Source organism: Sinocyclocheilus grahami, unplaced genomic scaffold (assembly GCF_001515645.1).
Source record: "Sinocyclocheilus grahami isolate Dianchi unplaced genomic scaffold, SAMN03320097.WGS_v1.1 scaffold424.1, whole genome shotgun sequence".
NCBI lineage: Eukaryota > Metazoa > Chordata > Actinopteri > Cypriniformes > Cyprinidae > Sinocyclocheilus > Sinocyclocheilus grahami.
In genome coordinates, this window is record NW_015505603.1 from 857,553 (window position 1) to 871,443 (window position 13,891).

Sequence of the window (13,891 nt, forward strand, 5' to 3'; positions counted from 1 at the left end):
GAATAGAACATGATCTATATTATCTTTCAACGTTCAATTTAAATCAATGTCATTGTACACACTGTGTAGGCTACGATTTCAATTTGTTTATTGTGAAATAACTCAAACGTATGTTTTTTTTTCTGTCCTCTGATAAGCATTGTTCAGGGCTGCTGTTCCCAAAAGCTTGAATGCTTTCTTATGAGACTTTTGGGCAACGCAGCCCTGTTTGAATGCACTTTTAGAAGTGAGTGAACGCTCTCTTTGATTGATTGGTTCTGTCTTGCAACATTTGTGTGTTCAGATGAGCAGGAAAATAATTCTATCCTACACAATTACTTGCGAACAAAGGTTATTCGTCCAATTCAATGCATTTGTACGCATTATTATTATTATTTTAAATAAACAAAATCACTGGTAAATAAAACACCTTAGTACTCGATACTTTCGATACTCGCGTCAGTATCGATATATCGATACTTAGGATCGATATGCCCATCCTTACTGGGGAGGCGACCCGCTCCATGTAAAACAAAACGGCTTTATATATAGGCTATCTAAAAAATGCTGCTCATTTCTTTGTGTAAAACGTTTCAGTTTTCAAAAGAACATCGAGTGCACCTTTAACCCGAAGAGCAGAGGACAATGAAAGCCCTCCCTCGTGTAGGAGGAGTGCTGCAGCTCATGTGAAGAGATCTTATATATTGTTATGCTGCTGTTATGAGTTGCTCGCAGGCTTGAAGATGAACATGCTGTTTGTACCGGTGCTGTTTGCCGTTCTGTATCAGGTGCATACATTGCCACTGCACACTGAGGAAGGTACATTTTTTAACCAGCTTTTGACGTTAAGCTTTTTTTTCTTCTTCCACGTACGTGTATCGCTGCATCGTAGGCTACTTTCGCTTTTGACTATTTGGCGCTTCAGTACAAATGCATAACAAATTTATGACAACTCAAACTTAAAGTGTATAGAGTCATAGTTATATATAATACAACATTTAAAATAGCCTACATTTTGTGGACTTAAATACGAATGATGAATTAATTTAAACGTGATAAAGGTACTTTGGAGAACGGTTGTGTGCATTAAAAATTAAAATATGTATTTGTTACAGATGAGTATCTTTTCAAATCATGGATGTCTCAGGTAAGAAGTTATTTGTAAGTTCATGTCCTAACACAAAGTAAATTTAAGGCGACACTGAATGAACGAAGTAAAAAATTAGGAAGAGGAAGAAAAGTATAACTTTGTTTATTCTTTTGAAATTTCCAGTATGACAAAAATTATGAGATAAATGAATATTACCAGCGACTACAGATATTCCTGGACAACAAGAAGAAGATTGAGCGCCATAATGCAGGAAACCATAAGTTTTCAAGTAGGCTATGACTAATATGATCTAACTTACTGAAATCTTTGTTTTATGAGCACGATGTTTATATATATATAAACACGGTGTTTTAAAAAATCACATAGCATTTCTCTGCACTTTACAGTGGGACTGAATCAGTTTTCAGACATGACCTTTGCTGAATTTAAAAAGTCCTACCTCCTGACAGAACCTCAGGTATTATTTTTAACAGCCTCTCGTGATCAGTGAGGAAATAGGAAAGTACCGCAATTCATGAATATTTTACAACCTGACAGAACTGCTCCGCCACTAGAGGGAATCATCTGAGCAGTAATGGGCCATATCCTGATATGATTGACTGGAGAACGAAAGGAAACTATGTAACTAATGTCAAGAACCAGGTAGCTTGCTTATCTTGCTCTAATAATCCTCTATTGTGCTTATGATAATTATTTTTTTTAATTAAACAGTGCTGATGCTTAATCGGTGACACTATTCCAGGGAGCTTGTGGTAGCTGCTGGACTTTTTCCACCACAGGCTGTCTGGAGTCTGTCACTGCTATTGCCACAGGGAAACTCCTACAACTAGTATGTATATGTTGCTTTTAATTTAACAATGGCTGTGAACATTCACCATCAGATATGAATAATGTCTTATTATTTAATTTAGTATCAACATTGTAATGAATATACCAATAATTCCCCTTTTCTGCCCTTTGGCAGGTTCAAACAAACCCCAAAACAGCACATTAGTAATAAAACATAACTGTAATTTATGAAACATCAGGTTATTTTGTCTTACCTCTTCCTGTTCCTGTTCCTATCATGCACTCTTTACAGGCAGAGCAGCAGCTTGTAGATTGTGCAGGTGCTTTCGACAATCATGGCTGCAATGGGTGAGTTAGATAAAATGATGAATGAACTCATCTTGGCTTATTTTATGGTTTTAGGAGTAAAGTCTTCACTGTAAAATAGTCTAAACAACATGTTACTCCCGGCACATGCTTTTTAGTGGCCTCCCAAGTCATGCCTTTGAGTACATCATGTACAACAAAGGTCTTATGACAGAGCTAGACTACCCCTATAAGGCTAAAGTAAGTATTTTACTGTATTTTCAGCTGTTGTTTTCAAGATTCATTCATAAAGTGGTGGCATTTGTTCATACTGCACATGTTTGTAGGAAGGTGAATGCAGATTCAAACCAGACTTGGCTGCTGCCTTTGTGAAAGATGTTGTAAACATTACAAAGGTAAGTGATGGTCCATGCACAAATATTAATATTAACTTCATGCCTTCTCTCTAACTGTAAATTCCTGTTATTAGTATGATGAAATGGGAATGGTGGATGCTGTGGCCAGGTTGAACCCTGTCAGCCTTGCATATGAGGTGACATCTGATTTCATGCACTACAAAGATGGAATATATACTAGGTTAGTATGAAATATATATACATTTGCTTTTATAGGCTACTGGTTTTATATTGGATTTATTTGTGACAGTTCTTGGCAATTTCTGTGATTTTATAGCACAGTGTGTCATAACACTACTGACATGGTGAACCATGCAGTGCTTGCTGTGGGCTATGCTGAGCAGAATGGAACTCCGTACTGGATAGTGAAGAACTCCTGGGGAACCTACTGGGGAATTAATGGGTCTGTTTGCATGATTTCCTCAAATGTTGTGCTACTGTAAGGTTAAAAAATACAGTAGCGATTATATTTGAAACTTGACCATTTGACCAAGTTAATAGCAATAAATGTGATGTTTAATGTTAATTATTTTATTTCCCATACAGATATTTTTACATTGAGAGGGGAAAGAATATGTGTGGACTTGCTGCGTGTTCATCCTATCCTTTACCTTTGGTGTAAATAACTGAAATGTATTTTCTTACACCATAAAAAGGGAGACAAGTTATTACATTTTACTCTCACACAAAATCATTTTATGCACAATGGACAACATCTTCATAAATGAGTTGTAGTCTATACTAGCTGTCAGTAAATAAGTTAAATACTTATTTATCTTTGTAATAAATAATTATTCACATTCATTTAAAACATTCAATGACACCCCATTTGCTGTTAATATGCTTAATCTTGTTTTTAAAGTTGTCTGCTTTGTTAAAATTAAGATTTTAAGTACAAAACTATTGTACTGAAATAAATCTTTTCTCAGGGATTTGTTTGTGTGTGTGTGTGTGTGTGTGTCTTATATTTTTTTTATGGATCACTTTCCATCAGAGTAATGGTGTTCATCCATTAAGTACAGCTTAAAGACTTTAAAAAGTAAAACACTGCAGATATTGCTGGAGTTACTTCTATATTAAATATATAATTGTATATGCTGCTTTTTAATTAAAGGGGTCATATGATGCTGCTAAAAAGAACATTATGTTGTGTATTTGGTGTAATGAAATGTGTTTATGCGGTTTAAGGTTCAAAAAACACATTATTTTCCACATACTTTACATTATTGTTTCTCGATTTTTTCAAAGCTCATCGGTCTGAAAAGCGAGGTGTGCTGTGATTGGCCAGCTATCCAGTGCGTTGTGATTGGCCGAATACCTCAAGCGTGTGACGGAAATGTTACGCCCCTCACCATACTGTGATGCCCTGTCCGGGCGGAGCGACGAGACAAAAACATTAAAACCCATTATAAACGAGGCATTTGTTGCATCCAGTGGGGACATAATTACGGATTATAATGACTTATACTGTCTTTTTACGCGTTGCATCGCGCTGCGTAAACATAAAACCAGAAATCGAAATCTAGTCGTGTCCTCTTTTGGAAGACCAAACAAAGTAGTTTCGCTTTCACAACGAAGCACACAGCGTCTTTACGACATGGCGGCGGCGGCAGCAACAATACTACAGCGAGAATAAAAGTTACGCCTTCTTTCTTTGCGTGAACATTTGGGCGATGTTATGCAAATCTTTCCACATAGTGATGTAGATATGTGGGGGCGTGTTAGAACTAGCTGTTTTAGGTAGGTGTGGCTGACTCTTTTAACTTTTATAAAAAATATCTCTTTGGATTTGAGACTTTAGTCTTTGCAACTTTACAGATCTTCTTTATGCACTAAGAGCTTGTAACACTCCAAAGAGAAAGGAACAATTGAAATCGCATCATATGACCCCTTTAAATACTGTGGGACTGTACTTCCTTGCTGAGATAGAATATGTAAATGATGTGCAATTCCACAGCAAACCAGTATGTGGCAACCTACATCCACATCTAATGTTTGAGCTACAACAGCGAGCGCCAGAGAGGAAGCAGTTATTTAAGTACTTATTAGTCTACGTTGAGACACGAAAATGCACTGAGCAAAAAAAGACAGTGGAGAAATAGAAAAAAAGATACTGATGGTGTAAAACTGAAAATGAGAAAAAATATATGTTACAAACAAGCAGCCGCTTACAGGAAGTGACGTCACTGACAGCTGTCCAATCAGAGTACGAGCTACGAATACGCGGTAAGCGCGAGCTTTCAGAGGTGTTATGGTGACTTTGTGCGCGCTCGTATGTTATATCAGAATATCAAACTTTTGTGTTTGGTGGCGGAAATTGTAAAGGCATTTTGTGTGACTTTCTCTTTATGTTGTTTTAATGTTCACACGATGGCAGAAAGAGCAACACTTTCCGTTGTGAGTTTTCTGTCCTAAACCAAGGGTTGTAATATCGCATTCTAACGGAGCATGCCTGTATTTATTTTTGCGAGTGTATTTGTTTGTGGAGCTGATTAAATGCCATATACATGAACTTTGGATGATTCATATTTAATATAAATGCACACACAATGCCGAGTCTTCCTCAAAACAACCTAAAGGAGCAACTGGAACGACACAATAATGCTGCACAGAACAAGTTGTCACTGCTGAAACCAAAGCATGGGTAAGAACATCATTATATTCTATAATAGATAGATAGATTTAACTACAGAGCAAAAACAGTCAGATACAGAACAGATAGATTGAAGTACAGAGTATAGATAGATAGGTTTAGGTACCGAATAAATACAAACAGGAACCAGAGAGCCTGCAAATACGGTCTTTAACATGATAGATAGATAGATAGATGGATACAATTAAAATGAATCCATATCAACATCTCAAATGTGTAGCAAGTTTGTCTAACCTCTGTAAAATTTCTCTGTTCAGGGGGTTTTGTTTCAAAAAGAAGTCTTCATCCAGCTTCTCCAAAGTGGAAGTTCCTCTAAAGGTAACTGGTGCAAATGTCTTAGCAAACAGGAGTGTCAATATTCCCCGCAGCTGTGAAGTAACCAAAACTCCTGTGACGTTTTCGCAAAAGCCTGAGAGGGCAGCACCGAAAGTCAACTTCTTCGCAGCACCCAGCAGACCGAAGACAAATACTGTTAATCCATTAGCCAACCCATTTGCTGTGAACAAAACACCTCCTGTCCAATCTACTATTAATGATTTACTCAAATCTGCAGCCTTACTTAAGGATCAAACTGTGGGTGAACCTAAGCATGACATCTCTCAACTCTCCTTCAATGAATGGGATGACTTGGATGATTTTGAAACCCCAGTCAAGACAAGAGTAGTGTCCCCAGTTACAGGGACCTATACAAAAAAGCTTAGTGTTTCGGACCAGAACACCACCCCAAATGCCTCTTGTGCTAAGAGTGATGAGACTACATTAAATGGAGGTTTACAGGTTACAGAAGCCATAACTGCCCCAAAGGACGTCCTGTCAGCTGCTAATAGATTCAGCACAGCGCCTGCTGAGAGAGAGCCTGAGGACTCGCCCATTAAAAAGACCAAAAGACATAAGAAATCAGTCCAGCAAAAGGCATTACTGAGTGACACTGAAGATGAGGAGATCATCGACTGTACTTCACCAGAGAAAAACCAAAAGGACATCAATTGTGTGACAAGTTAGTGCACCTCAATTTTTTCAGTGGGTTTACCCCTAATTTGTAAATTTTTCACCTGTTAAAGAAAAGGTTGGTGTGCTCCCAAAAATAATACACCGTATTTGATTTGCAGCTGCTGAAAAAGAACAGTGGGCTGAGACAAACATCATAGACATTGATGAGTCTGAGACAGACAACTTTTATGAAGATTATCAGGATTTCATCCCCCCATCCCCTGTTCCCGAGGAGACGAGTTCCTTTGACTCAGAAAAGGAGAAAAGGTAACATGCTTTCATTGCAAAATGATTTTTTTTGCAAACTACAAATGAAAATAAGTGCAGTTTCTTTTCATTTAAGTTTGAGTTTAAGTTTATTTTCTAAAACTGTTTTATAGTTCATCTCACCCTGTTACCCATGCTGACAAAAATGTTCCACCTCATGAGTCTGCCTCAAGCCTGTCGGCACCCTTGGATGAACCTACCAAAGAATTAAAAGGTGTCACTCATGCAGGATTGAACTTTTTGGTATTCAACCATTTGCTCTATATGAAATGATGTACTTGTGTTTTAGGACCGTATGATGCTCTCTTTACTGTTATGGAGTCTATTTGTCATCTAGTGGACACTATTCCTGAGCATGAGCTCATAGCGCTGACCTGTGGCACAGAGCTATTACTGCAGAGAGCGCACAGGTGAAGTAATAAAGGAGTATTTTCGCTGTGTAAATTAAAAAAATTACATATTTTAGATAGTCTGCTATTACTTTTTGCATAAAATATGCTATTAAGTATTCTGCATAAATTCTTCTATTAAAATTAAAGGCTGTTCTTGGGACCCTTGAGATGTTGCATTCATTGTGACATTCGTAGATTAAGTTTTCTTGTTTTGTTTTTTTATGTCAGGTGACTAATTCACCCTTTTACTCATTAGGAAGTAAATGTTACAGTTATGCAAGTGTGATATTCATTTTATAGTTTTCTATTAATATATTAGCGTTGGATGACATTGCTGCTTATTACAGCATAACTAATAACTCTCTATCTTTACCACAGGAAAAGGATTCTTGTTAATGGTGCACCATCTAGAACATCTCAGTTAGACCCAGCAGCAACTGCATATTCTAGTCTGCTAAAAAGACAAGCTTTTGGAGTCACACCCTCTAGTCTAACATCATCTATGACCCCAGTGACATCAGAAAGGGGAGAGGGTGTCAAAACAGGCTTTCAGTTTCGCAAGTCCATTGCCTCTGTCATGTCTTTGGGAAATGACAGTGTTTTTGAGGACTCTGACTGCATCATCAGTGGAGTTGAAACCCCTGGTGGTTCCTGGAATCCTAACAGCTCAGCAAAAACAACAACTAGTAGGGACATCTCAAACAGGTCAAGTCCACCTTCAAGCAAATCTGAGTCAAAAACGGATAAGTGCTACTCAAGGTTGTCCTTCAATGAGTCAAACATTCAGACTGTAGGTGGAGATCAGGTTGACTTGTTTTATTCCCCAAAAAGAGTAAATTCAGGCAAGAGAAATGCTGAGAGCTGTGTCGAAACCAACACGGCAGTACCCAACTGTTCTCAAGCAGATATAGAGCCAGTTGATGACTTCCTAATCGATGACTTTGATATTGATGATTTTAATGAGACTGATATTCCAGATTATGTTGAAGAACCTCCAAGTGTCTTGGCATCAAGAGACAGCTCTGGTGCAAAAACACCATTGGTGCGGGAGGGAGGGCCTTCAAAACCTTTGGAGAGAAAGACAGTAACATCCCCAGTGCTAAAACCTACGAAGACATCCAACCCTGGTAAGTAAGAGTAAGAGTAATGTTATATCCCTTATAATTTAGTTCATTATTATTAAAGACCCCGTGAAATGGCATGATGAGCAGTTTATCTGTTAATGGTGTATATCTTGGTCTGCAGAACCCGTGTACAGAAACCCAGCTCATGACCGCTTTAGAGGCTTCAGCTTTCCTCACAGCCCAGAGATGATGAAGATCTTCCATAAGAAGTTTGGGCTTCATCAGTTTCGCTTCAATCAGCTGGAGGCTATTAATGCCACACTGTTAGGAGAAGACACATTTGTACTGATGCCTACAGGTTTGTTACAAGTGTTATAGCAACAGGAGTCATTTTGACTCATATTGCTTGTTGTTTATTTTGATGTTAGACTAGACATCCTAGCTCACTGTCTTGGCTACACCTGCAACATGTCTTGCTGCAATAATTACATACACGTATAGATATAGTATTCATGAATTATTGGTCAGCCTATGTACATTTTTTTTTCAGTGGTTTACAATATGTAAAGAGATTTATGACCAGTGGTGCAAATGTAATTACATCAGTTGAGATTTGCATAAAATTAATTTTAGAATTTTTTTTTTTTTTAAATAAGAATTATTTAATAAGAATTAAATAAGAAATAAAAAAATGTAAAATAAGAAAAAAAATGATTTATTCACAAATCTGTAAGTAGATTTTGGGCAGTGCCCATATTCTTAAAATAGCAAATATATCAAGAATATAAATCAGACTCTACCATTAACTATTCCAATGTACTTTAACATAAGTATATAATGTAAAATAATGATGATTGAGAGATTTATTGTATTTTGTTCATCTTGAAATACGTTATTCTTACATTTACTTTATGAAATTAATTAAATATTTCACAGCAAAAAGACACATGTAGCATGACATAATGGTGGACATTAGTAGACTTTATAGGGTTAATAATAAATAGGACGTTTTGACCATTTTGTTTTTTGTCAGGCAGTCTCAATTTTTTAAGCATTAAAGCAGTGTACTGTCTCTCTTCCTTTTGTTTTAGTGTTTTCTTTCTTTGTGTTAAGATACCAGCTATTTTTTTTAAGTGTTTCCTAGTGATATGTTACAATGTGACAACTTCTTTACAGGTGGTGGTAAAAGTCTCTGCTATCAGCTTCCTGCTTGTGTCCTTGCTGGAGTGACTGTTGTCATTTCTCCTCTACGGTCTCTCATAGTTGACCAGGTCCAAAAGCTCACCACATTAGATGTGAGTCCTTCTTTTCCTTATGCACAATGATTGTCTTAACTTGATCGAAATTGTTGATTCCTGTGCAATTTTGTGTTTCAGATCTGTGCAACTAGTTTATCAGGGGACAAAACAGATAGTGAGGCTGCAAAGATCTATATGCAGCTGTCTAGGAAGGATCCCCCCATCAAACTGCTTTATGCCACTCCTGAGAAGGTGGGTTTCACGTCAGACCAGTGTGTTGCAAGTTTGCGTGCATATCTATAACAGTATTGATATGTGTTGTTTTTGTTCTCAGGTGTGTGCAAGTGGACGGATGGTCAGTGCCCTTCAGAATCTGTATGAAAGGGGTCTGCTGGCTCGCCTTGTCATTGATGAGGCCCATTGCGTCAGTCAGGTAAGCTTGATAGAAAACTGTACAGTGTAGCAAGAACAGTCAAAATATGCAGACCTGCCAACCTGTACTCATTTTGACCTTAAAGTACACTGGTACGATTTGTCACTCTAAACTACGCAAAAACCTGGTGACCTGTCCACGCGCAGTAAATGAGCAACAGAAAAAGATGAGGAGTTCAACCAATCAGAGCGTTTTCCGTGTTTTTTTTATTTCTCTCCAAACTGGCTCTGTTTGTGTGTCTGTGAGTCGTGTGCTGAGATGAGGAAACACGTGTATGGTATTTCCTGGAGTCGTGAGCTCTGTTTCTTCGGTGATGCATATGTGGACTTTCTGCGCAAGGGTGCCCTCTAGTATCCAGTATGAATGAAACAGACATTACATGTTCATAGCACTAAATAATGGCCAATCTATAAAAATAATACTTCTCTCAAAATAAATTTAAGGTAGACTTGATAATCCATGTTTTTCTACAGTGTACAACAATGTAGTGGAGTTTGTTTTTTTAAAATAGCATTTAAAATCGCTAAAAAGAACTCCGTTGTGCCAAACCATCAGAACCAAACTGAAAACTGTTTTAAAAAAATGAAGTATTTATTGAACCTTGGGCTAACTGTATTGTTGCGTTCCTACTGTTTACTCTAAAATACTGTATAACAGGAATATATTCCCCCCCACAGTCACACTGATGGTACTCAAAAAAAATTTCAAAGGTTGGCAGGTCTGAAATATGCAATTTAAGTCGTGAAGACAGTCTTTTACAAAAAATATTGGCACTAAGGAAAAAAACTTAACTTGAATGATTTTAGCAAATGGCTGCAATATTGTTAAGAGTGAAAATTTTAAGGGGGTCTGAATACTTTCCGTACCCACTGTATATCAGACTCTACCATTAACTATTCCAATTCCATAAGTATATAATGTAAAATAATGATGATTGAGAGATTTATTGTATTTTGTTCATCTTGAAATAAGTTATTCTTACATTTACTTTATGAAATTAATTAAATATTTCACAGCAAAAAGACACATGTAGCATGACATAATGGTGGACATTAGTAGACTTTATAGGGTTAATAATAAATAGGACGTTTTGACCATTTTGTTTTTTGTCAGGCAGTCTCAATTTTTTAAGCATTAAAGCAGTGTACTGTCTCTCTTCCTTTTGTTTTAGTGTTTTCTTTCTTTGTGTTAAGATACCAGCTATTTTTTTTAAGTGTTTCCTAGTGATATGTTACAATGTGACAACTTCTTTACAGGTGGTGGTAAAAGTCTCTGCTATCAGCTTCCTGCTTGTGTCCTTGCTGGAGTGACTGTTGTCATTTCTCCTCTACGGTCTCTCATAGTTGACCAGGTCCAAAAGCTCACCACATTAGATGTGAGTCCTTCTTTTCCTTATGCACAATGATTGTCTTAACTTGATCGAAATTGTTGATTCCTGTGCAATTTTGTGTTTCAGATCTGTGCAACTAGTTTATCAGGGGACAAAACAGATAGTGAGGCTGCAAAGATCTATATGCAGCTGTCTAGGAAGGATCCCCCCATCAAACTGCTTTATGCCACTCCTGAGAAGGTGGGTTTCACGTCAGACCAGTGTGTTGCAAGTTTGTGTGCATATCTATAACAGTATTGATATGTGTTGTTTTTGTTCTCAGGTGTGTGCAAGTGGACGGATGGTCAGTGCCCTTCAGAATCTGTATGAAAGGGGTATGCTGGCTCGCCTTGTCATTGATGAGGCCCATTGCGTCAGTCAGGTAAGCTTGATAGAAAACTGTACAGTGTAGCAAGAACAGTCAAAATATGCAGAGCTGCCAACCTGTACTCATTTTGACCTTAAAGTACACTGGTACGATTTGTCACTCTAAACTACGCAAAAACCCGGTGACCTGTCCACGCGCAGTAAACAAGCAACAGAAAAAGACGAGGAGTTCAACCAAGCAGAGCGGTTTCCGTGTTTTTTTTATTTCTCTCCAAACTGGCTCTGTTTGTGTGTCCGTGAGTCGTGTGCTGAGATGAGGAAACACGTGTATGGTATTTCCTGGAGTCGTGAGCTCTGTTTCTTCGGTGATGCATATGTGGACTTTCTGCGCAAGGGTGCTCTCTAGTATCCAGTATGAATGAAACAGACATTACATGTTCATAGCACTAAATAATGGCCAATCTATAAAAATAATACTTCTCTCAAAATAAATTTAAGGTAGACTTGATAATCCATGTTTTTCTACAGTGTACAACAATGTAGTGGAGTTTGTTTTTTTAAAATAGCATTTAAAATCGCTAAAAAGAACTCTGTTGTGCCAAACCATCAGAACCAAACTGAAAACTGTTTTAAAAAAATGAAGTATTTATTGAACCTTGGGCTAACTGTATTGTTGCGTTCCTACTGTTTACTCTAAAATACTGTATAACAGGAATATATTCCCCCCCACAGTCACACTGATGGTACTCAAAAAAAATTTCAAAGGTTGGCAGGTCTGAAATATGCAATTTAAGTCGTGAAGACAGTCTTTTACAAAAAATATTGGCACTATTGTAGCACAATCCATAAAAACATTGTAAAATGCATCCGTTTCTTCCTTAGTGGGGTCATGACTTCAGGCCCGACTACAAGCGCTTGCATGAGCTCAGGCGGATGTTTCCCAATGTTCCTATAATGGCACTGACAGCCACAGCCACTCCTAGAGTTCAGAAAGACATTCTTAACCAGCTGGCAATGACCCGTCCTCAGGTGTAAGTCTTCCTGCATGCAACTCCTGATTCACATATTTCTGGCTTTTTGATTTAATTGTATTTGTAAAAGCATGGTATTCTGATTAGTCATGCTCACATTCATCATAATATTTGAACCTCATCTTCCTTCAGAAAGGCAAAGTAACATTTTTACATTTTAATTAAAAGTTTCATGTGATTGTCCTGGCAGAGGAGGATGCATTAAGATTTCTATTTCAAATAAATGCCGTTTAAAAATCTTGCGGACTACAAGCATTTGAAATTGGTACTCTGTTCATTCTTAACCATGAAATCTATAGATATCATGTACATGTGTTACTCATATTAAAATTTATGTTTTCATAGATTCACTATGAGCTTCAACAGGCACAATCTCAAATATTCGGTTTTGCCAAAAAAGCCCAAGAAGGTTGATGAGGAATGCATTCAGTGGATCAAGAAATATTACCCACGTGAGTGCTGTCCAGATTAAATCAGTCTTTAGCAATTATAATTTCTCACCACAGCATGGAGACCCTATAAATCATGTTGACCATGTGTGTAGGTGACTCGGGGATTGTGTACTGCTTGTCTCGTAATGACTGTGACACTCTGGCTGACAGTCTTCAGAGGGCTGGGATCGCAGCACTGGCTTATCACGCTGGCCTGAGTAACAGCGACAGGGAATATGTCCAGAATAAATGGATCAACCAGGATGGCTGCCAGGTAAACACACTGTTTTTAAAATTACTATAAAACCTGGACCAGCTCTTTTGACCACGTATTTTTATTTTCCCTGCTTCCCAGAAATACCGTAATTTTTACCATTCATCTTTCATTTTTAGGTTATGTGTGCCACCATTGCATTTGGCATGGGAATCGATAAACCTGATGTGCGTTATGTGATCCATGCCAGTTTGCCCAAGTCAGTGGAGGGTTATTACCAGGAGTCAGGCAGAGCTGGTCGAGATGGAGAGATTTCCCACTGCGTCCTCTTCTATGCCTACAGTGATGTTATCCGCATCAAGAGACTCATTGCGAGTATGTACTGCAGGATTTTTGTTTATTCTTGTAATGAAGCTAGGATATATTGGTGCATTAACTGTAAACAATCACTTATCACATTAAAATAATAAAACTGAGCAAGACATTTAAATGTTGCATTTGGTATTCAGTGAAATTACATGTTTTAAGGTGCTCTACAGAATAAAGATGTTCAAAACATGCATTTGGGATACTAAAATCCAGACACCATTATACAGTCATAGTTAACCTGCCTGAGCGTGGTCTACAATAACGGTTAATATAATTGCAGTGGATAAAGATGGCAACCAGCAATCCAAAGCCACCCACATCAACAACCTGCACAGCATGGTGCATTTCTGTGAGAATGTGGCTGAGTGCAGGAGGATCCAGTTGCTGGCTTACTTTGGCGAGCACACTTTTAATACAAGCTTCTGTAAAGAGCATCCTGAGGTCATCTGTGACAACTGTGCCAGACCACACGTAAGACCATTATCGGATCATTTCATTCTTTACAGCATACATTATGCAAATATAATGCATAA

At 37.7% G+C, this 13,891-nt stretch overlaps 2 protein-coding genes across 2 annotated transcripts in view; both read left to right on the top strand.

Annotated features, from left to right (window-relative positions):
• Positions 1–601: 601 nt before the first annotated feature.
• On the top strand, positions 602–3,493 carry ctsh (cathepsin H). Its single transcript, XM_016233077.1, has 12 exons — positions 602–798; positions 1,095–1,126; positions 1,253–1,358; positions 1,477–1,547; positions 1,628–1,732; positions 1,833–1,919; positions 2,172–2,227; positions 2,344–2,425; positions 2,512–2,580; positions 2,655–2,761; positions 2,858–2,983; positions 3,127–3,493. Exons 1-12 carry the CDS (start codon positions 723–725, stop codon positions 3,200–3,202), a joined length of 993 nt encoding a protein of 330 aa, XP_016088563.1. The 5' UTR covers positions 602–722; the 3' UTR covers positions 3,203–3,493.
• Positions 3,494–4,707: 1,214 nt separating this feature from the next.
• The window catches only part of LOC107551449 (Bloom syndrome protein homolog), an 11,522-nt gene continuing 2,338 nt past the window's right edge, over positions 4,708–13,891 (top strand). The window contains exons 1-16 of the mRNA XM_016233052.1: positions 4,708–5,224; positions 5,491–5,551; positions 5,642–6,230; positions 6,343–6,490; positions 6,604–6,704; positions 6,780–6,900; positions 7,261–8,009; positions 8,128–8,304; positions 9,123–9,241; positions 9,323–9,436; positions 9,519–9,617; positions 12,196–12,344; positions 12,690–12,796; positions 12,889–13,049; positions 13,169–13,364; positions 13,639–13,829. Coding sequence (XP_016088538.1) covers positions 5,130–5,224; positions 5,491–5,551; positions 5,642–6,230; positions 6,343–6,490; positions 6,604–6,704; positions 6,780–6,900; positions 7,261–8,009; positions 8,128–8,304; positions 9,123–9,241; positions 9,323–9,436; positions 9,519–9,617; positions 12,196–12,344; positions 12,690–12,796; positions 12,889–13,049; positions 13,169–13,364; positions 13,639–13,829 — 3,177 coding nt within the window. The 5' untranslated portion in view covers positions 4,708–5,129. The remainder of the gene's footprint in view (positions 5,225–5,490; positions 5,552–5,641; positions 6,231–6,342; positions 6,491–6,603; positions 6,705–6,779; positions 6,901–7,260; positions 8,010–8,127; positions 8,305–9,122; positions 9,242–9,322; positions 9,437–9,518; positions 9,618–12,195; positions 12,345–12,689; positions 12,797–12,888; positions 13,050–13,168; positions 13,365–13,638; positions 13,830–13,891) is intronic.